General features: G+C 47.2%; 1 protein-coding gene and 1 long non-coding RNA gene across 6 annotated transcripts in view; one reads left to right on the top strand and one right to left on the bottom strand.

The window, feature by feature from the left end:
* Positions 1-340: 340 nt before the first annotated feature.
* LOC138915288 (uncharacterized) lies at positions 341-22,343 on the bottom strand. Its single transcript, XR_011421015.1, has 2 exons — positions 22,166-22,343; positions 341-2,899 (listed from the first exon to the last, which is right to left on the bottom strand). It is a non-coding gene; the product is annotated as an uncharacterized lncRNA (long non-coding RNA).
* The window catches only part of INO80C (INO80 complex subunit C), a 41,582-nt gene continuing 40,331 nt past the window's right edge, over positions 21,195-22,445 (top strand). For 2 of the 5 annotated variants that reach the window (XM_023647661.2, XM_005612842.4), the window contains exon 1: positions 21,263-21,611. In XM_023647661.2, coding sequence (XP_023503429.1) covers positions 21,456-21,611 — 156 coding nt within the window. In that variant the 5' untranslated portion in view covers positions 21,263-21,455. Of the gene's footprint in view, positions 21,612-21,715; positions 21,878-22,445 lie in introns of those variants that run through there. The other 3 variants (XM_001496752.7, XR_011421013.1, XM_070220937.1) reach the window with 3 other exon arrangements.

Below are 22,445 nucleotides of genomic sequence, written 5' to 3'. Positions count from 1 at the left end.
CAATCATCCCCAAAGCCCAAATTCTATAACAGGTTCTTCCTGACACCCTTTTACAGAGTTGTACCGTGGTTCCCCGTGGTGTATGATCTCCCTCAATGTGATGAGTAATAAACCCACCTGGTCCACTACAGGTGTATTCGTAGTGGCTTTCGGCAGCAGGGCATTAACATCGTGTCTGTCATTATGAGCACTTTCAACCCTAACTGGACTTTTTAGATAGACTGGTTGTATTAGTCAGGGTTCTCCAGAGAAACAGGACAGGTCTGTATCTATATCTATATCTGCATCTACATCTATATCTATATCTAGCTATTCTATTGACACATAAAAACAAACATTATTTTAGAAGGATAGATAGATTTATTATAAGGAACTGGCTCGTGTGATTATGGATTCTGACAAGTCCCAAGATCTGCAGTCAGCAAGCTGGAGACCCAGGACTGCTGATGGTGTAGTTCCAGTCTGAAAGCCAGCAGGCTCGATACCCAAGAAGAGCCAATGTTTCACTTTGAGTCCAAAGGCAGGACAAGATCGATTTCCCAGCTCAAGGCAATCAGTAAGGAGATGTTTTTTTGCCTTAGTCATAGGAGGGTCAGCCTTTTGTTCTATTCAGGCCTTCAACCAATTGGGTGATGCCCACCTATATTGGGGTGAGCCATCTGCTTTACTCAGTCTGCTGATTCAAATGCTAATCTCATCCAAAAACAGACACACTCAGAATAACGTTTGGCCAAATACCTGGGCATCCCGTGGCCCAGTCAAGTAGGCACATAAATTAACCATCACACTGGGGTTTACTGTTGGTTAAAGACCTAAAGAAAGGCCTGGATGCAGCCAGCATGCTGAAAGTATAGACCAGTGAAGAAGCAGATGCTGAGATAGGAAGGACCCAGCGTAACCACCACAGCCATGTGTCTGTTGCCTTTGCCCCAGAGCACTGTGTTCTTACTTTCGAAAGTTCATAATGGGGGAAATTGTCTACAGGGCTGCAATGAGAGGTGGAATGTAAGTACTATTTTAAGAGCACTATCTGATTAGCCAGATGGACTGGGGGCCTTGGAGGCAAAGGGAGTCTCTGATGGATGACCCAGGGGTGCCTTTCTTAGGGACCCTTTGTACAGATGCAAAGAGGCTAAAGAAAGTCGCCTGGGAAATCTGGACAGGAAATGGGACATAACCCAGAAGAGTCAAGGTTGTCCAATAGGTTTGTGCCACACTCAGGGCTGGCTTCGTGGGTATGTGACCTGTGCAATGAGACACAGGGTCCATGTATTGATACCCCATGCTCGGTTTAACACTATCCTGTCACTGTCTTGAAATTCTTTATAGTTTTGAACACAGGTGCTGCATTTTCATTTTGTACTGGGTCCCACCAATTATGTAGCCTGTCCTGGCCATGTGGTCTGTGGCCCTAAACAGGGAAACTCATGCTAGGCATTGACAGAGACCCATTTAGAACGGACACATGAGTCCCCTCAGTCCAGAGGGAGTGCTGCCAAAGTACACCTGGCCACTTCACATCAGACTAGGTTAGAAACTGGCAATTGAGGACTTGCAACTTTCTTTTTTTGCAGTTAAATTATTTTAGTAAATTTAAAAGTAGAAATGTCAACCTCTCCTTCCTCTAAACCTTAACACCTTGTGTGTGGCTCTCATCCCTGCCAGAGCTGGGGGAGGAAGATGGGGAAATGTGTTAAGGCGCGGTGGAGCCAGGAAGTGGTCAGTGGACACAGACGGTGGAGGAGGCTGGCTCCGGGAAATCCTAGAGGAGAAACGTGTGGGTTGCTGTGACTTGCCAGGAATTCCATCGCAATTTTCCACATCCCCCCTTGCTATACTTGCTTTCTGCCCAGCAGAAGCCTTCAAGAGGCAGGAAACAGCAGCATTCAAGCATTCCTGGAGAATTTAAAAGTACCTGGAATTAAGCTAGTGAATGTACTATTATTTGGTCAGTTTTAATATACATATTTTTTTTCTGTTTGGCTTCATTAGCATATTGTAACTGTATTATTTTCTACTAGTTGGGCTGCACATGTATCATGGATTGGTTTGAGTGTGGTTTTTACGTGAAACTGAATTTGGAGAGCCAACTAACCAACGTGCAGATCTACTTCTGGAACACAACTTGTTTGTGAGCTGTGCGTGTTTAAAATTAGTACAATACTGTATCGCAAAGTCCCAAAGAGTTACAAAGCAAAAAGGCCCTAAATATATCCTTGGGAATATTACAGAGTTAACCCGTCTCCATAAGGGCCTCACTAATTGGCAGTGATGACGACTGGGGAAATTTTGGGTACAGAGTGGCTTTATGCAGAGTTTTCAGAATTTCTTTTTCATTTAAGGCCATGTAGTTGGATTTGACTCCATGCCACCTCTGTGAGGTCGCTGGAATCAGCTCTTGGTGTCTATTTGGACAGATGGGAAAACAGAGGCTCCAGATGGAGATTCCCTGGCTGGGCTAGGGGCGTAGGGCATGTGTGAGCTGAAGGAGCCCTTCGACTCCTGCTCACCTGAGGATTTTAGGAAGCCAGGGGTGCCTCCTCGCCTGAGCAGCCCTCCTCTTTACTGCTCTGATCTCTGATTCTTTTGTTTTTGACCAGTGTGTTTGGGTTAAGGTTTTGTGACAGTAATCTCTGCACATTTTTTCCTTCCTGTATTTCCCTTTTCCCAGCTTCTTGTCTGAGCTGAGCTTGGCTCTGTCCTCGCTTCCCTTCAGGAGGAATGAGGCAGGCAGGCAAGTAGAGGAACCTCTAAGTCAGACTGACTCTGTCTTCCAAAAGTCTGTGCTGTTAGGTCAGACCCAGATAGTCCGGAATAAACACGCAGCAAGAAGGATTTTCCCTGGGGTGGACACAGTCTTCCGGGACTGGAGAAAGTTGGTCTGGTGAGTAGGCTGAACCTGTTGGGTACAAACAGGAAATGGCTTCATTACCTTCTTTCTTTGGCTTTAAACATATTTAGATGAATTTGCATTCCTGCCTCCTTGACATCCCAGGCTTCCTTTTACTTTGAAGGTTATGAATGCCCAGTGCCATTTAATTTAAAATGTCAAGTGGGGGGCCCCGCCCCGTGGCCAAGTGGTTAAGTTAAAGATTGCACGCTCTGCTGCGGCGGCCCAGGGTTTCGCTGGTTCAGATCCTGGGTGCGGACATGGCACCGCTCGTCAGGCCACACTGAGGTGTCATCCCACATGCCACAACTAGAAGGACCTGCGTCTGAGATATACAACTATGTATTGGGGGGATTTGGGGAGCTAAAGCAGAAGAAAAAGGGGGAAAAAAAGGATTGGCAACAGTTGTTAGCTCAGGTGCCAATCCTTAAAAAAAAATGTCAACCTGTCCCCCATCCAATCCTAAGTTTCTCCCCTCCTCCCTGCTCAGGGCCGGCATCGCAGCATCACAGGGAAGGAGGGAAGGTGGCAGTCTCTTTATTCTTCTTCCTCCACTGCCTCTCAGTCTGCTCTATCAGCAAGGAGACGTCACTTCTCTCGCTGGTCACTGGCAACTCTTCTCTTTCAATGAACTCTCCCATTTGAATGTCTGTCCTCCACTTTTATCTGCACATGGGGCTGAAGGTGTAGGGCCAGTTTAGCCCTCTCTTAGTCACTTCTGTGGGGATGACCTTGAGGATGAGAGTGTATGGGAGGGAAGGCAGGAGAGATGGAGAGAGGTATCTATACAAACACACACACACACACACACACACACAGAGCTCTGTGGGGTCCTGAAACCAGAGAGACCTGTGCCAAGCTGCTTGACATCCTCCAGAGATGCCCTAAATACAGTCATATGCCACATTAGCACGTTTCGGTTGATGATGGACTGCATATATGAGAGTGATCCCATAAGATTAGTACCATATAGCCTAGGTGTGTAGTAGGCTATACTATCTAGGTTTTTGTAAGTAAAGTACACTCTGACATTGGCACAGTGACAAAATTGCCTAACAACGCATTTCTCAGAACATATCCGTGTTGTTAAGCAATGCACGACTGTACGTCCTTAGGAGAATTACAGAGGTAACCGATCTCCATAAGGGCTGGAGACTTTCCCCGAGAGGAAAGGCTGGCAACTGGAGGCCACAAGCCAGAACTGGTTGTACAGACAGACATCTTGTTTAGCATGGTGCTGTAAACAATTTGAATGTTACTCCAGTTTGTCGTAGATCCAGTGCTCCTTAGAGACTGGCCCCCAGTGTGCTCCACTCATGTCCACTCAGTGTCTGGATCCTGGAGGCCTGGAGCCTGTGACCCTGCTTGGGAATCTGGACCACAGGCTGACTTGGCCCAGATTTCTACTCCCTGAGGCACCTTAGGAACAGATGCTACAAAGGTACCCAGGACCTGAAGAGGCCATTTGGGGGCAGAAGAGAAGAGCTGGTTCTCCTCACCACACACATACCCTGGTGCTCTGTACACCAGGGAGTGGGGGCACATTCCAGCAAGGAGAGCACATGTTCTTCACCAGCCAGGACGAGTTGGAGCCAGCAAGTAATTTATTGCTTAAAAAAATCAAGTGACTTTTCTTTGCATATTTGAGTTGGTGAGAGAAAAAAATTAGAAGGTAAAATTAACAATTTATCAAGTTATCTTATTCCTCATGTCATCTCTCATTCATCTTTTCAAACATCTATTTTTGTGGTCATCTTCACCATTATCCATAGTCATCACCTTTAATTAGCGGACTTGTTTATCCATTCATTCTTTCATCCATTCATTAAAATCAGGCACCTACCACTTGTTTGTGATAAGGACTTAGCACAAAAACCCATCAAAAAATAAAAATAAAAACGTTGGAAAGCATCTCTGCCCTGGATGAGTCCACAGCCAGAGGAAGGAAAAGTTAGGGTCCTCAGAAACACTCACCTCAGCCACAAGCAGACATATTCTAAATCATGGCCATTTTGCTTCTTAAACTAGAGGTAATCTGTTAACTCAATGTGGTGGGGATGAGCTGGTCCAAGGGCCTCTCCCCTACACCCCCAACTTCTCACCAAAGGGAGATGGGGGATGGAAAGGATTGAATCAGAAATGGTGCTACTCTGCCAGGGCAACAGAGAGAGCCACTGCTAATGGCTGGTTGTGTGTGTATATGTGTATGAATGTGTGTGAGAGTGTTTGTGTATGTATATATGCACGTATATTATGATGCATAGGTATGTAAGAGTATGTGTGTATTATGTGTAATTGTGTTTGTATATGTTGTGTGTGTATGAATCTGTGTGTTATGCATATATAGGTGTGTATGTATTTTGTGCCTCTGTGTGTATTATGTGTATATGTGTGTGCATGTTTAAGATACGATGCTAAGCCTTGGGGTGAAGCGGGTTATGGAGAAAATGCTTTTCAGTCCCACAGCACAAAAATGCAACCTGGGGTGGGGCTCAGGGGGCACCATGGCCAATGGTCAATATTGGAGCCATGTCAGTAGGAGCAACATTTTCTCCTTTCCTGTGAGATTAGACTCAGTGGCCTCTGAGAACATGACTACTTCTCTCTGTGCAGTGAGTGTCCCTGCACAGGTCCAGCTCACAGTTCCCCTGGAGGGCCTGGGCCTAGCTGAGCCTGAGCACCCTGCATTCTGTACAGCACAGCAGGAAATCTGGGTGGGAAACTCTGGCTGAGAAGTGTTGCCTGTTCAAGAGGCCTGACAAAGGAGCTCCTGTGCAGGGGGCCATGAACCCAGGGCAGGAAGAGGGGTCAGAAGGCATTGCAGGCCTCGAAAGGCTGCCACCCGATGGGACAAAGGAGAGTTGGAGCTGCTGGAACCTCCAACTCTCCTCTTCCTTCATTGGGATCCTGAAACTGCCCAACTCATAGTAAATAATGCTCACACAATAACCTCTGCCATAATGCCATGGGGAGAGGGGGGTCTCCAAAATTCAGTGTTGCAAAATACAGGGTTGAGTTATGAGGAAATGACCGGGCAGTCCGGGTGGCCTGTGCGGCCACTGGACAACTGTGTTGAACCTGGTTTGGGTTAATTCAGGGTGCGTTCCTGGGTCAGGGGAAGGGTTAACATTTCTGACCCCCTGGCCTGGCAGCAGCTTAGGCCAGCAGAGTAGGCAGGGTGGCTGGGGAGGAGCAAAGAGCTCAGGTCATCACAGGGGCTTCTGTGGGAATCACCATGACCGTCTGTGACAGTGGGAACCCTGGAGCCACCCCAAAGCTTTGGTGTAGGAGAGACAATAAGATCCTACTTCCTGTTTGCCCCCTGAACTATCAACAGTGACCCTGTGAGAGGTGAGAAAGAGGAGCACACATCTTTACATAGGTCATTTTCCCTCCACAAGACTCAAAAGATGGGCCACTCTGGTCTCTGCGAGGCATATCACAATATGGACAGAAAATATGTCACCCTGGTATCGTGGATCAGCCCTGGTTTATAATTTGGTGACCTTGGTCAGGTGAGGTGACTCATGGGAAGGCTCATGTGAGTTATTAGTTGTGTCCCCTGTGTGTCTCCTTCCAACTGAGGGCCTGTCTGCATGCCCTTGTAGCCTGCAGGGACATCATGGAACTGGGAGCACAAAGCATAGCAGGTCTGGGGGCAGGTGAGGGGGTAAAACGCAGTGGTCACATGGGCTATGAGGCCCCATCATAGGACTGAGCTGAGAATGGATGGGACAATGCATGTGACACGTTGGACACAGGCCAGGGATGTAGGATGTGCTCAGGGCACTGAAGACCTGGGACTTTTGCAGGCTTGGTTCTTAGGCCGAACTTTGGCCTCACCTAAATTTCACCAACCGGCTGAGTAGATTGGAATGGAGTTGTTTATACTAGTGGCATAAAGTCACAACGTGACATCCCCCTACTTGGAGAAGCAGGGAAAGAGTTTAAGAATGCCCATGATTCAAAATTTCAGATGTGACTTAAAACACATTTCAAAACAACTTTGACAATATCTACTCCCTTCCTAGTAATTTTATAATCTAAGACTTTAATCAATCCCCAAACAAGATCTGCAGTTATAGAACATTGAGTCATGGTCATCACAGGACCGTTACATTAAAGAAGTGATATATTTGAGATGCAACTGCCTGGAGTGAAGTCAACGGATTTCTCATTCTTGCTCCCATTTGAGTTGGTTGCTCTACTTTGTCATGAGATCAAGTCAAGGTGTTTTCACCCAAATGTGGTGTGACATTGTCAACCTGCCATTGCCTCTGAATGAGGACTTCAAACACCTTGAAAACAAGATCTATCAGCAGGAAATCAATGACACACTCAAGTTAGGAAAATTCATGGAGGGTTTAACGAAGGAACAGTTTAGAGAGGTGTGGTTGGGTGTCAGGAAACCACAAGGGAGAGTGCAGCTTCCTGGGGCTGTTATGGGAACCTGGAAGGAGAAAGCCCGATAGAGAAGACTTCCCCGAAAGGACCTGGGTCTTCCGTTAAGAGATGTAGCTTACTCAAGGTGACCCTGCCCAGAGGGAACTAAAGGAATAAATACCCTGCTCCACTCTCCCCCACTCATCTCCTGCTGGGTCTTGCCATTGGCTAAACCCACCTGGGCACCTGAGGGCGAAAGAGCCTTTGATCCATCCTTAATCTGGGTCAGGCTTCAGGCAGAAAGCAAGAGGAAGAAGAGTGGAAGATAGCTCTGGAAGACCACTTGTCAGGGAAAGCGTGTGGTCCAGTTTTAGATACTTGTACTTGGAATAGAGAATTGAATGACATGTCTTCAGGTGTGTACAATATAAAGCAGGTAACACCTAAAGAACTAAAAAATAACCTGAGTGCATGGTAGACTGAAGAGTTGCAAAAATGCAACATTGGACTTTTAAAGCTAAAGTGTTATTTTATCTCAAAATAGTTTTTAATCTAATAGGAGCAAAAATATAATCACATAAAATCCACATGAACATAGCTTCAGTTAACCCGCTCCGTGATCTGGGTACTGGCTGGAGCCCGGGTGTGTGAGCTGAGTGCCTCTGACGCTCAGGATCGGGGGGTTCAAGACACCTGCTGTATGTCACTCAGTCTTAGGCTAACAGTTGGTCTCCAGTGATTAGGTGAGAAGGAGATAACTATGCAGGCTCGTGGAGGTGCTGGATTTCTCTGGGACAAGAAGTGAAAGCATGGTGTCTACCCCAACACCCTCATCAGGGCTGGGCTCCGTGGCTACAAGAATTTCTGAGAGTCACTGTCCTTTTTGGCTTCTGGTGGCCAAGACCTGGTGTGACCTGATGCTGAGTCAGCCCAAGTTATGACAACAATGAAAGGATTAGGAAAGCAACAGAGAAAGGCAGGAAAAGGGAAGAGAAACCAAATAGCCAAGAGACCCGGTCCAAGGCAGAGCCAGGAGCAGATACAAAGAGACACTCAGGATTGTCTGCACAGAAAAACAAGGATCAGAAAAAGGAGGAACCGGAAAACAAGGAGATGATATTTAGAGACTTCTGGGGATTTTGGTGGTAAACATGTTCACTTTAACAACTTCTGATAGGTTGGGTTTGGGCCATCAGAATAAATGATCACTACCCTTTGAAATACTGACAAACTCTCCAACAATTGAAATGACTTTCAACCTCAAAAATTATTTTTGAAATGAAGGTATATTTTATTAATGAGTTCTAAAGATTTTTTTTTAAGTAGGATGTGATGAAGCAAGTAAAAGCGTGATTTCAGAAAGTTACATTTGAACAATTAGTTCTGCTTGGGGCTGGGAGTGGACAGTATTTACCTGAAGATATATCAGAATTGGACCCTGGTGGATTTCTGGGTCAAGGGAACAGCATGAGGCCTGGGGCATGGAACAGCATGTGGTGGTGGGGGCCCAGGAAGTGAGCGGTGAGTCTGAGCACAGAGGAAGCATGACAGTGCCAGGGCTGGAACTGCGAGCCTTGTAAAAGATTTGCTCTCTCCACCTCATGGTGGAGTGTAATGAAATGTAGGCAAAAATGCTTCAGATATTAGGCAATACTAACTTTTCCATATATAGTTTTAGAGTTTTCATTAAAAAAAAATCAGGTCAATCATTTTGCCAAAAGGAAAACCAAGTAATATTTAGGAGATATGCAGATCTGACATACAACATATGCAATCATTTAGGAGAGAAAGTTGTATATGAAAAGATGTTCTCCCTGGTATTTGTTTTCTAGTGGAGCTGCTGCTGAATAAGCAGACATTGTGAGATGAGAAATTCCTATGCCGTATGCTATAATGACCAGCCTTAAATCAGTCAACCTCACATCGGGTATTCTGATGCAATATGAGACAAGTACGTATTTTATAATCTAGTTAGAGAGAAACATACACAGGAGCCAATGAGAAACTATCATAAGGCAGAATTTAACAAGAGGCCTTACTGTGTAGTTCTGGCTGTCAGGGTGACAAGAATTCAGACACAGGCCCATGTGGTGTTGACAGATTATCAGGAAAGTCAGGATGGACACCAGCTGGGCCTAGAAGGATGGAGAAAATCTGAACAAAGTGCACGAGAGAATATGCTGTTTGAGGGGTAGGGGCAGTGAGACCACAAGTGCAGAAGAAGGAATGTGAACCCAACTGCACTGGGGGCCCAGGCCTGGCTGAGGGTCCTGAGTAAAGGGACTGGGGGGTCCAGGGCTGGGGGATCTGAAAACATCACTAAGCCATTTGGAAGAGTTAATACTAATTCTCAGAAGCCATTGGTTTCTGAATGTGTGGGTCAGGTAGAAGCAAGCTCTTTGTGAATTCAGCCCCATGAGGTACCACTAGAGCATCACTCGGATGCTGGCTTCACTCTTCCTGGGAGCTGGCGGGGACGATAAACAATAAGGGCACCATCTACTGCTGTGAGGATGGTGATGCTAACGATAGTAATTGGGATTGTCAGTTGTTGACATTTCCTTGGATTATTATTGCTGTTTTAAAAATCACAACTAAGGAGCCTCAAAACAGCCACAGATAGCTTCACTGGTACATTCAACCAAACATTTATGAAAGGAATAATACACAAAGTCTTCTAGAAAATTGAAGAAGAGGGAATGCCTCCAAACTCAATCTATGAGGCCAGTGTTACCCTAAGAGTAAAATCAGACGAAGACATGGCAAATAAACTACAAACTAATATCTCTCCTGAACATAAATGCAAAAATTCTTAACAAAATTTTAGCAAATTGAAACAACAATATACTAAAAGGATAATACCTCATAACCAAGTGGGACTTAAGCCAGGAATTCAGGATTGGTTTAACATCCAAAAAGCACTCAATCTAATTCATCGTCTTAACAGACTAAAAGAAAAACTATGATGACCCTAATAGATGCGGAACAAGCATTTGACAAAATCCTACCTCCATTCCTGATTTAAAAACGCTCAGTGAACTAGGAATAGAAGGGAACTTCCTCAACCTAATAAATGGCATCTATGAAAACCCCCCAGCTAACATCATACTTAATGGTCAAAAATGAATGCTTTCCCTTTATGACCAGGAATAAGATAAGGATGTCTGCTCTCATCTCTTCTATTCATGATTGAACCGGAGATTCTGGCCAGTGCAATAAGCAAGAAACAAGGACCAAAGCTTTGAGTGCCTCAGGCCTGACACTGAGAAGAGGGGCTGGGTCCTCCAGGAATGCCTCTGATGTTCTCCAGCACACTACTGGACATCAGATAAGTTGCTGACACAAACCGGCTTGGCCCCTGTTTTAGCTGTGTGACCTTAAAACATCCTCTGTAGGGGGGATTATTTAATTTAATTTAATTTTTTATTTATTTTATTTTGTTTTTTTGAGAAAGATTAGCCCTGAGCTAACTGCTGCCAGTCCTCCTCTTTTTGCTGAGGAAGCCTGGCCCTGAGCTAACATCCGTGCCCATCTCCCTCTACTTTTTATATGCGGGACGCCTATCACAGCATGGCTTGCCAAGTGGTGTCATATCCACACCCGGGATCCAAACCGGCGAACCCTGGGCCACCGAGAAGCGGAACGTGGGAACTTAACCGCTGCACCACCGGGCCGGCTCCTCATTTTATTTTTAATTCTGTTAGATCCTCAGTTTCCTATGTGATGGGATGGGCATGACAGCAGCCCACTGGCAGATTTGTTGTGAAGGCTAAATGGACTAAATATACATGTAAAAATGCTTGTAAACTGCCAAGAGTCGTCACAGCATCTGGGTTTGCTGCATCGCGCTGAGTGCTGAGGAGAGCAATGTGTGCTGAGGATACAGGCAGGTAGGTGTGAGGGTTCGGGATTGGAGGAGCAAAATGCAGAGTGGGATAGGGCTAGAGATGTGGACAACACCTGCTAAGTTGTAGCGAGACTGAGCCCAGACCAGAGCATGCTGTGTGGGCAGCCAGCTTGGGCTGTGCCTCTCATTCTCTTGTGAGGGCAAAGCAGGGCGTGGAGGCTGGTGCGGAGGAGGAATGGGAACTCCAGAGCCATGGATCAGAGCTGTTAGAGGGTTTCATGCTTGCTGTTCTGCTCCCTTTGCTGGCCTTTAGAAGCTGTCCCCATCCCTAAAGACTCCTCCTGGTTCAGAGGAAGGTGATCTGATGAAGATAACCCACAGTGGGACACCAGGGGCTGATAACTCAACACTTGACCTCTTCTGGGATTATCTGCCTTTTACAAGAGCCCCAGAGAGACGGCAGTGCCTATAGTGGGTCTCCAGGAGTTTGGGGAGGCGCTGGGGCTCCTTCCCATGAGATATTTTAGGTCACATTCTTCTGCAAGAGTCCCCTCCTCCCAGACTGCGTTGATTGATTGCTTGCCTTGGGGAAAGACCTCTTGAGAAAATGAGGCCACTTTGCCGGAGGAAGCACCACGAGGGGGAAAGGTGAGAATGAGGAGAGGAAGGACAGATGTGACTGTTTCACAGTCTGTCCATAACTGGCCCTGTGAGGAGGGCTCAGCGATACAGAAGCCAGCTAGTTTGCCAGCCACAGGGGCACTGGGGGCTAAGGTGGACGACACTGGGTGTGTTTGTGGCATGTGCGCATTTGTTAGTGCGCAGCTGTGCATCTGGGCAGATTTCCATGGCCCTTAGAATGAGGACCCGATCAGGTCTTTGTTTGAAGCAGTCAGTGAATGCATTCAAACCTTTAATTGAGGAATCACAAACCACTACGTTCCGGGTCTAAGAACAAACACTTGCCCTATTTGATAGCTGCTTCAGATAGTGGGGAACTGCAGGGGCTTCTTGCGTCCACTTTTCGGTTTGGCCAGTCCTCCTGCATACCTTGCATGGTTTTGAGAAGCTGTGTCACTTCTGAACTCGTGACAGTTGTGCCCTTTGGGAGTCGGGTGGGTCTAAGGTGTGGATCCTGACAGGTTTAACTGTAGAGAACAATGAGGAATAAAAGAATATCTTGATGCTCTTTAGTTGTGATTAAAAAAAAATCCAGGAAGAACGAACAAGTGACAGTTGCCTTAACTCTTGTTATCATCAGTAACCATAGCCTTAGTGGTCTAATATCTGAACCCTTTCCTGTGTTTGGGGCCCCTTTCCCTCTATAGAAGCTGAAAACGCTAGATCCTCATTCTTCGAGCCTCACTTGCAACTAGGGCCTGAGCATAGGCCACAGGCTCCATCCACCCAATGGCCCAGCTCGGACTTTGATGCGGGAGAATGTTGTAGGTAGGCAGGAGGCTGGCAGAGGTGGTGGCTGCCTCCTGTCTTGTCTAGGCGCACAGGAGGTAGGTGTGTGCTGAGCAGCGAGGTGGCTCACCTGCAGAGGCCTAAGCACTGCCTTGCCCTTGGCTCCTTTTGGACTCTGACCGTTCTGCCAGCTCAGCCTTGCTGCCTAGAACAAAATAACACCACTCTGGGGCCAAGAACTCTTCTTTCGAATTTATTCATTTCCCACCTGCCCTTTCTAAGTCTTTAGCTGGTCGGTGTCCTTGCTCCAATTCAATCTCTGCACTTGAAGCAGTGCATCTATGGCACACGTGTATGTGTCTGTTCTTTAGCATCCCCCCAGAGCTAGGCCTGGGCCCGGCACAGGGAGACGCCAGGCAGTATATGATGAACCAGCACTTCCCATAAAATCACAAAATAAGCCAAGACTTTCATGGATGAACGTGGTCTCAGAAATGAGGACTTCATGGTCCAGAACGATTGCATGCTTCACCTGGGGTTTCATTTTAGTATGATTTTCTGTCATACTCCACTTCCTCTCCCCTTGCTAGGGGCATTTCTTTGGCAAACACAGTTATTCATTATAAAGTTCAATGAAAAATTCTTAATCATTTGGGATAATTGGAACTTTCATTTGATGCTGGTGGGAAGGTAAATTGGTACAATCACTTACCAAAACTGTTTGGCAGTATCTATTAAGCCATAGACTACGATCCAGGAATTCCATTCTTAGTATAACCCAACAGAAGTGAATATATATGTGCACCAAAAGATGTGTACAATGTTCATAGCAGCTTAATTCAACAGAGCCAAAAGATCCCGGAAACAACCTAAATGTCCAGCAGAAGAATGGATACATTATGGTATATTCTCACAATGGAAAACTATACAGTGATGAAAAGGAAGCACTGCTACATGACACAAAGACGAGTCTCACCAAAGAGAGAAACACAAAAGAAATACAGTGTGTACGATTGCATTTATTAAAACCTCAGAATGAATATCTGGCGTCAGAAGCCAGGACAGTGGTAACCTCTGGGGAGTAGAAGATTTTGACAATGAGCATAAAACAGGGGGCTTTGGTGGTGCTGATAGTGTTCTGTTTCTTGACTTCGATCATCAGTGTGTTTACTTTGTAAAAATTTGTCCAACTGTATACTTACGATTTGTGTACTTTTCGTATGTGAGTCCTGCTCTAATAAAAACATTTATTTAAAAAATCTCAGGTAAACAAAACTGGATAACTCATTTCAGAGATAAGGAAAGTGAAGTCAAAAAAAATTTGCAAGACTCAAAAAGTCCTTGACCAGCCAAACTAATTCTCCTAAAGTCCACACACTGAAGGGCATGCCCTTGGTCCCTGGACGCCCACTTTGCCCCAACCAGGGCCTCACCTTCAGGTATTTGTGATGATTTTAGACATACTTCTAATACCTTTGGGGATCTGTCACTTTGGTCCACAGTATATTGAAAACAGACAGTCTGCTAAGTATGTGGAAGTGCTGGCAGAGATGTCTACAGCCAACTCTTAATTAAACCAGAAAGCAGAAATGAAAATCAGAAGGCAAGAACTTAAACTGCATATTGGCTCAGGGCCCTTTAGTATAGGGAAAATGCCTCATCCACCAGCTATAACCCACGAGAACTTCTTCATGTTAGAGCAGAGTGCAAACGTTCAGATGTTTAATTCATTGACGATTCCCAATCCTTACAAAAAGTTCAGATCCTTAGTGCAAGTAGGTGGGGAACCAAATAGATCATTTCAGAACGAGCACCACGGCAGGGTTAGGGAGCTGCAAAAGTGAACATGGGCTAAGGCAAGAGGCCAGAAGCCACTCTGCACACAGGTCAGGGACTGAGCTCACAGGAGCCACAGCAGGAGCTCAGCCAGGGTGGGGTGGGACGCCCCCCTCCAAGGGCACTGAGAGAAGTGAGATGGAGGGTGGGGCCGCTGGACTTGGTCAGAACCCACTCAACATTCAAGTGCCCCAGGGAGAGTTAAAAAGGAAGGATAAGGCATCATAAGTAGTTTGAGACTTCATAGAGTGAATGGTTTTCTAAAAAAACTCTGGGCACAATCACATGTTCCATTTCTTGCTCTTCCAAACATGGCAGGCAGAAGCCTCATCAGGAAACCAGGCTTCCTTGGACGGGGGTGGGGGTGGGGTTGGGGGGGTGGGGAAGCTAGGAGGTGGGGGAGTGGGTAGGGGCTTCTGTGTCCTGCAGGCCTCTGGGCCTCTCCAGGGTCCTACTGAGGAAGAAGGTGGCTGACACTATCCTTTTGCTCGGAATGGGTCCCCGGCTCAGCCACCCATGACCTCTTCTGGCCCTAGCCCCTGTCCCCAGGGCTGGGGCCCACTCTGGGAACTGGGCTGGTTGGTTCACCTGCCTCAGGCGGGAGCAGCAATGTCCTGTGAAGATGTGGAATGAAGGGCACCCTGGAGGAGGCCTCAGCTTCTCAGAGTCTTTTGAGGATTTCTTTCTTTAGAAAATGAACATCTCTGAGTCTCCACATCATCTGTTTTATTCCACAACCAACTGTCCCCAAAGCTTTTGGACTGACTTTCTCCAGCTACTGTCTCAAAGTGCAAGTACAGCTGATGGGAACAAAATATGACATGTAAAGAAAAACAAATAAAATTCAACAACACAGCAGCAGGGTTAGGACCCACCATACAGGAGGGAATATCCAAGCAGGCTGACAACTTAAGAAGGCAGGTGTTGTCACAGTCCGGGGATTAGCAAATTTGAGGTTTGGGCAGAGCAAAATAGGGCGGGAATCTCAGCCATGGCAGAATTATAGTGATTACAATTGTTTTCTTTCTCTATGATATGCACAAAGAGTAAGCGTTAAAATAATAATTCATTTTAAGTAATGGGTGGGGACTCTGGCAAGAGAGGAGGGAAGGACCAGCGCTCAGAGGAAGAGTCACTGAGGTGGGTAACAAGGATGAAGAAAGTACCATCCTGGGAGCATGAGCTTAGCTCTCAGAATTAGAGGCATGTATCCCACTGTTTGGGAAGACCTTTGTCAGCCTTTTTGGGCCACATTTGTAATGTTAAATTAGTGTTTATATAACAGACATGGATTTAAGAAGTAATTTCGCTAAGCAAAAGGGCTCTTAAAACTATTTTCTCTCATTCAGACTTTGCAAACCACTATTAACTCTTGAGGTCAAAATTCAGAGAGACTGCACGAGCCTGGATCCCTCAGGGGTGGCTGTGCAAGAGGCACAATGCCCGACTCAGGGGCTGCTGTTCACATGGTGGTCCGTGTAAAAGATGCGTCCTCGAGTCGAGCTGTGCCCAACCCACCCAAGTGTACCCGGGCAGCCACAGCAGGTCCTCGGCACCATCAGTAGGTCCTCAGCACCACCAGGAAGCATCTCACGGGTTCCTTCTCAGCTCTTTCTCACAATACTGTTAGACGTTGGCTTTTCCAAACTTTCCTATGACCCTTCCAAAGCCCCTGCCTCCCTCCATGTAGCACGTGGTGCTACGTCTCCCTTCACTGAGAAGACCTGGGCTCAGAGACGGAGATCACATAAAGCTCCTGCCACCTCATCCAAAACTGGGTCTCCACCTGGGCCTGCCTTTTCTGGTCCCACCTGAGCTTCAAGGGAAGCTGGAGCTCCCTGCCCCTCACTCCTGCTCCTCATCTGATGCCTCCTCAGGACTCACCCATGGTAGCAGGTCAGTCCCTAGCCTGCACAAGAGGGCCCTCTTCTGGTCATGCCCTTCTGCACCGCGCAAGGAGTCTGGAGACAGGGACACGCGCCCAGCTGGGTCCACAACTCCCCCTTCCTTGAACATGCTCTGGGTCCAGGGGACCTCAGAATCTCCTTCCCAAATGGCTCTGTTCCTACTTCCAGGGCCTCTGTGTGCCTCGTCCCTGGGTTCGATGTGTATACCCCAGCCCTGAGGTAAAGAGGAGGCTATTTGTGAGGGTGGGGGAGAATATGGATGAAGCTGGATGTTTGAGTTGGGGTTTCCACACACGTACGTGTGTCACCTCATGATGCCCAGTGGAGCAGGGGATGAAAGGGAGGTGGGGATGTGTCAGAAGGGAGTGAAACTCCAAGGAATCTGAGAATTCTAAATCCAGCTCTGGCCTCCTGCATTATGAAAGTATATTTGCCAAGACAGAAGGGTTGAAAGTATTTTATTTTACAGTTTATTAGCTTGATTTGTACATATAAATATCAAGACATGTGGTATGCAAGCCTCCATTTGTATTCCTGCCCTGGATCCTGCCAATGTTAGGGTCAGGCCCATTTCAATCATTCTCTCTCTCCTGACTTTAAATATTTCCATGCATCTGTTAAGTGAAAAACAAGCAAACGGCTATGTGAACAAAGGCCCCAGCCCTCACTGGCCTGAGCTCTCTCCTAGACAATGACTGCTTAAATGAGGCACTCAGCGATCATCACTGAGGGCCTGTAATGCTCTGAAAACAGTGACGAAGAAGAAACTGTCTCTGCCCAAATGAGCCGGCAACCACAGGCATTTACCACACGATGTAGTACGGTCTGTGAGGGAGGAGACGGGCTGCTGCCAGCGCCTCCTTGTCGGGACATCTAACTCTGGCTTACAGGGTGGGAACAGAGATCACAGAAGTTCCAAAGAGGAGGGAGAAGTTAGCCCCTCATCCCCTGTACGTGCTGCTCTCCCACTTCAGAGAGGACTATGGTGGTCTTTGAGGGGCTCCATCAGCTTCTCGTCGCAGTGGGTTTGATCACATCCCCATAGTTCAGAACATGCACTGCACACTCTGCTGCCTCTTGTGGCAGCTGCGAGTTGGGGATTTTGAGGGGTTTGACTCCAGCTTCAAAGTTTCTTCCCATCCTCAAGGAGTCCCAGATCAACGGGAGCAGCCATTGTTTACACAGTGAGGACTGACTATCATACTTTACACAAGTTATCAAGAGACAGCGTGTCTTCCATCCAGTAGCATGATCCCAGATATCTGCTGTGTTTCCTGAGATTTTTGAGCGATAACCAAGTGGGTACTTTATGTCTCAAATGATATGAGATAGCTTAACAAGTACATTATTCATTCTTAATCATTAAGTCTTAACTGGGATCCAGACTCTGGCTGAGGCTGCTGAATTGGCAGGCCCCAGAGAGGGCATCAGCATTCCAGGGGAGGCCCCAGCAGCCTTTGCCAAAGGAAGTGTGGCATTGGTGAGGGACACAGGAGCAGCAGGTACTATCAAGGAGGCTGGGGAGGAAATGCAAGAGAGGGCTCACACTACAGCAAAGGCAAGACACACCCTGCAAGTTCTCAGGAACATGGGGGGGCTGGGGGGGTGGCGGGGGATGGGGAGGGACGACGACAACTTGGGGCAGACTTAGGCCCTGCCTCAACATAAAAGCTAGGAGAATATGTGTCATTGGTGTTAATTTCTCCTTACCAATAGATATGGGAGCATGCGAGTTACACATGCAACAGAGTGCATGGAGTCCCTACATGTGCCACCACTGTGCAGTGACTGGTACCGCCAAGGTGGACGTGGAACAGGTTTCTCCCCAGCCCAGAGCTTTTGCTCCCTTGCATGGATGTCCTCCCACATTTCTCACACTCTCCTTGTTAATATCATCTGTTGGTGCCCTGCCACTCAATCCTGATGACTCTGGCAACTGCCCACAGGCAGTTTATGTCCAGCTGAGAAGACAAATCTAACGTCTCTCTTCCCCTGCTGGAGTGGGGCTCCCTGAGAGCAGGGACTATCCTGTTTTTGCTTGTCCTTGTCTCCACCCTCAGGGCTTGGCATAAAACAGGCAATTAATAGGTACTGGACGGCTGAGGCTGATAGGAACAGGCAACAGGGGATTTTAACCAAACTAGAAGGATGAGGAAGGCTCAAAAAAATGGCATGTCAGCCAAGATAGGAAGAGTGGGTGGAAGTAAATGAGACTAGAGGAGGGTGGTGTGGGGAGGAAAGCAGCTCCCAGGCAGAACCAGTAGCAAAATGTGTGAAGGCTCTGAGGGAGCAGGGAACATAGCTGGTCAGTGAAACTGACAAAAGTGAACTGAAGCAGAGTGCAGAGAGCTGGGAGAGAAGCAAGGTTGAAGAGATGGCAGGTCAAAGGCCTTTGAAACCACATTATGGACATTGACTCTATTCTAGGGAACACAGGAAGCCACTGAAGGGTTTTAAGTAGAGCACATGATCTAAATATGCATATTTGTATTGTTAAGAGGTCATCTGGAATTGATGTGGTGGCTGGGTTGTAGGGACCAAAGGTGGAAGCAGTGAGACAAATAAGGAGATGTGGAAGTCTGAGAGAGAGGATGGTGGCTGGAATAGGGTTATGGCACGGAGATGAATGAGGAAGAGGAATCAAGAGTGACTCCCAGGTTTTGGGTTTGAACAACTGGTGGATAATGGTGGCACTTACTGAGATAGGAAACACTGAAGGAGAAACATGTTTGAGAGGAGCAGGGAGGATGATCAATTCTGTTTTTGCTGTGCTGAGTGTGAGATGCCTGTAAGCATCTTGATTTTACATCTGGGTGGGGAATTTTATATCTGGGTGAGGAATTTCATATCTTGGTATGCATCTTTGGAGAAAGATCCAGATAAGAGATGCAAATATGAAAGTGGTCTGCATTTAGATGGCACCTGAGGCCCCGTGAGTTGGTGAGATGGCTGGGGAAGACTATAGACTGAGGAAGGCAGAAGGCCTTTGACCAAGCACCAAGGAACTCTCAATGTGTAAAGACTGAGCAGGAAGAGTCTAGTTCCAAACCTGGGCTGATCATTAGAATCACCTGGGAAACTTTAAAAATGTGTATCTGTTGGAGGAATGGGACTACATAACTTATATTGTGAAAAACCTGTAGTAGGATTAGAAACCACGTGGTAGAAGAAGACTGCCGAAGAGAGGACAAGTGGTTAGGAAAGAGGACAGTAAAAAGATGGCGGTGTCCCAAATCCCAAGGGAAAGATTTTAGGAAGAAAGGGATCAGACAAGATCAGAACTGAGTTTAGCAACGGGAAGCCAGATGGTGGTGCACCCACTTGTCTGACTTCTTGAAAGCAGGAAATTGGTATTTGAACTCAATAACCATTTACTAAGGGATTACAGGAAGCAGCCCAGCAGAGTGCCCTGTGCTCAATGCTCTCAGAGAAGAGTGCACAGGGTGGGGCTACGGGAGGGGCAGGGAAAGCAGGGTGCATCAGATGGCAGAAAGCTTTTCATGGCAAGTACCATCTGAACTGAGGCAAAGGGGTTAAGCATTCCCAGCAGAGGAAATAATGGAAACAAAATATGATGAGTTAAGAGAACAATACACTTTAGGAAACAGTCCTTTGCTGGAGCACAGGGAATTAAGTGTTTGGAATGAAGCAAGGAAAGGGGGCAGAGCCCAGGTCTGAGGGACCTTATACGCCAAGGTAAAAAGTTCTTTGGATTTCACCTTGAAGGTCCGTGAAGAATATAAGAAAGTAAGCGACATGATTAGATTTGTGATTTAGATAGCCCACTCTGGCAGCCAGTGTGAAGGAGGGACTGGGATTAGGGAGGATTAGGAAAAGATGGAGGCCCAAATCTCCATCAGAAGGCTGTTGCAGGGATCCAGATGAGGGGAGATGGATTCACCAGGGTAGAAGTGAGCTGAGGGGCTGGCAGACAGGAATGGGAGGAGGGTGGGATAGCAGAGAGAGTGGGCCTAGGGTCAATATCTGGTTTCTGGCTTAGGTGACTGGCTGGTTAGAGTTGTCAGTTACTGGGATAAGGGATAAGGAAGACTAGATTTAGGTGAGGACGGGGTGGAGACTGCGGCACGGAAGAGAACATTTCAACACTGGTAGGTCATTCCTTTCTCCAAAGGAGAAAAGATGTCAGTTACATTATTGCATTTCCCTAACTGTTCTCTCTCACCTGAGTCATTCTGCAGCCTATTTCCTTCAAATATCCAGATCCATATATGCCACTTTCCTGTATTAGAACACAGTAGCTTCAACTAGTTACTGCAGCGGGTTCATTCATTTATTAATTACTTCACTAACAAAAAATACTTAGAACGTACCAATGATTTGCAAGGTACTGTGAACCTAGCAAAGAAAAGTGAGCAAACACAACTGGCCTTCCCCTCATAGAGCTTACATTCTAGCAGAAGCCAAAAAAGACATTAACAGACCAATTATAAACCATGTGGTTTATGTCGTAAAGCTTCTGAAGTAGAGTAGCATGTGGCAAATAACAGTGGGGACGGACTGTTCCACCGAAGTTCATGAATAGGTTTTGGCAGATCTACGAACTCCCTGAAATCTGTACGTAAAATTTTGCGTATGCCCGTAAACATTCAGGGGTGCGTGTGGGGGGAGGGGCTTACACGCTCACAGGGGTTTTTGAGCCCTAAAAGTTGAGGAATCACTCTACTCTTCAAGTCCCTTTGGGCACCACTGATTCACAAACTGCTTCCGTGCGAGAAGGCAGTGACCAAGTAGAAGGCTAGCAGCTTGGCGGTCTGTCTAGTCCACTGAGAATGATCCTAAGTTTACTCTTACAGACATCAAAAGTGATTAATCGTCCCACTTAACGTGAGAAAAGGCAACATAGTTATTAATTTTTAAAAACCCGGTTATTAGAAAAAGATCACGAGATGTTCTATTCCTCAACCACTGGGGATTTCCAACCACGTGCCCAGGCTCCCGGCGCGGAGCAGCAGGACGCCGCCCCGTGTCACCTTCCCGCCCGGAAAGGACCCACAGCTCCGAGCTCCGCCTTTTACTCTCGGCCGAGAGAAGTCAGCCAATGCTTTGCTAGTCCAGGCCGGGTTTTCAAGCATCAAGACGGAAGTAACGGGAGCCGCCAGTTCCAGGGCCTGCACAGGGAAAGCAGTGGGGAGTGGGGGGAGGTGGCAGACGCAGGGTAGGAATGGCGGCTCAAATTCCCATTGTGGCCACCCCTTCCACTCCAGGAATAGCTCGGAACAGCAAGAAGAGGCCCGCCAGTCCTTCCCACAACGGCAGCAGCGCCGGGGGATATAGCGCCAGTAAGAAGAAAAAAGTGTCTGCCTCTAGCTTTGCGCAGGTACGCTGTCACTCGCCTACCCTGCGCCTGCGTGGGGCCGTGCCGGCCGGGGTGAGAGCGCATGCGCGGGGTCCGGGGCCCAGTGAGTGCGCGTGCGCCTGCGCGGGGCAGAGCGGAGGCGGGGCGCATGCGCTTGCCTTTGCGGTGTCTCTGGTTTGGTAGAGCAGGTTTCTGCTGCAAATGAAGCGCTTTTTGCTTGGTTTGAATTTGTGGGATTTGGTTAAAGAACCACTCGCATGGCGTTGTCCTTGAGGAAAGCAGGAGAGGTGGGGAGGTTATTGCTGTCTTAGCAGAAGGATCGCCCTTCCCGTCCAGGTGGCGTTTAGAGCAAGGCTCAGGACTTTTCTTTCTGTTGAGTTTCAGTCCATCGGAAGTTAGCGTATCTCGCCTTGGTCCAGTCTACAGACATTGACCAAGTGTCTGTGAGGTGCAGAGCTCCCTGATGTTCTACAGGGAGGAATACCAAGATATACAGAAACGGATGGTTGCCCTCATCCTCAGAAAAGTGCTTTTTGACCCTCAGTTTCCCCATCCCAAAGTGAGTTTGGTCTTACCTCATGAGGTTGTTCCAAGGATTCAATGAGATCATGGTCGGAAAGCGCTGAGCACAGTGCGTGGCAGAGACTTCACCATATTCGGACAGTCTAGGCTCCGCAATTCCAGCAAAGAATTTTCAGCAGAGGAGTGGCTTGGTTAGATTAATGTTTTTCTTGGCTCCCGCACTTTATTTGCAAAGATGGAGTCTGTTACTTTGTCCTCTCCAGCACGTGGTTTGGCGTCTTTCACCCAGAACAAGGTTCTAGAGATGTTAACTGCCTATTGCTTCTTGCATTG

Source organism: Equus caballus, chromosome 8 (genome assembly GCF_041296265.1).
Source record: "Equus caballus isolate H_3958 breed thoroughbred chromosome 8, TB-T2T, whole genome shotgun sequence".
NCBI classification, from domain to species: Eukaryota; Metazoa; Chordata; class Mammalia; order Perissodactyla; family Equidae; genus Equus; species Equus caballus.
Note: the sequence above shows the minus strand (reverse complement) of the source record. Positions and strands in the feature narration are given on the sequence as shown.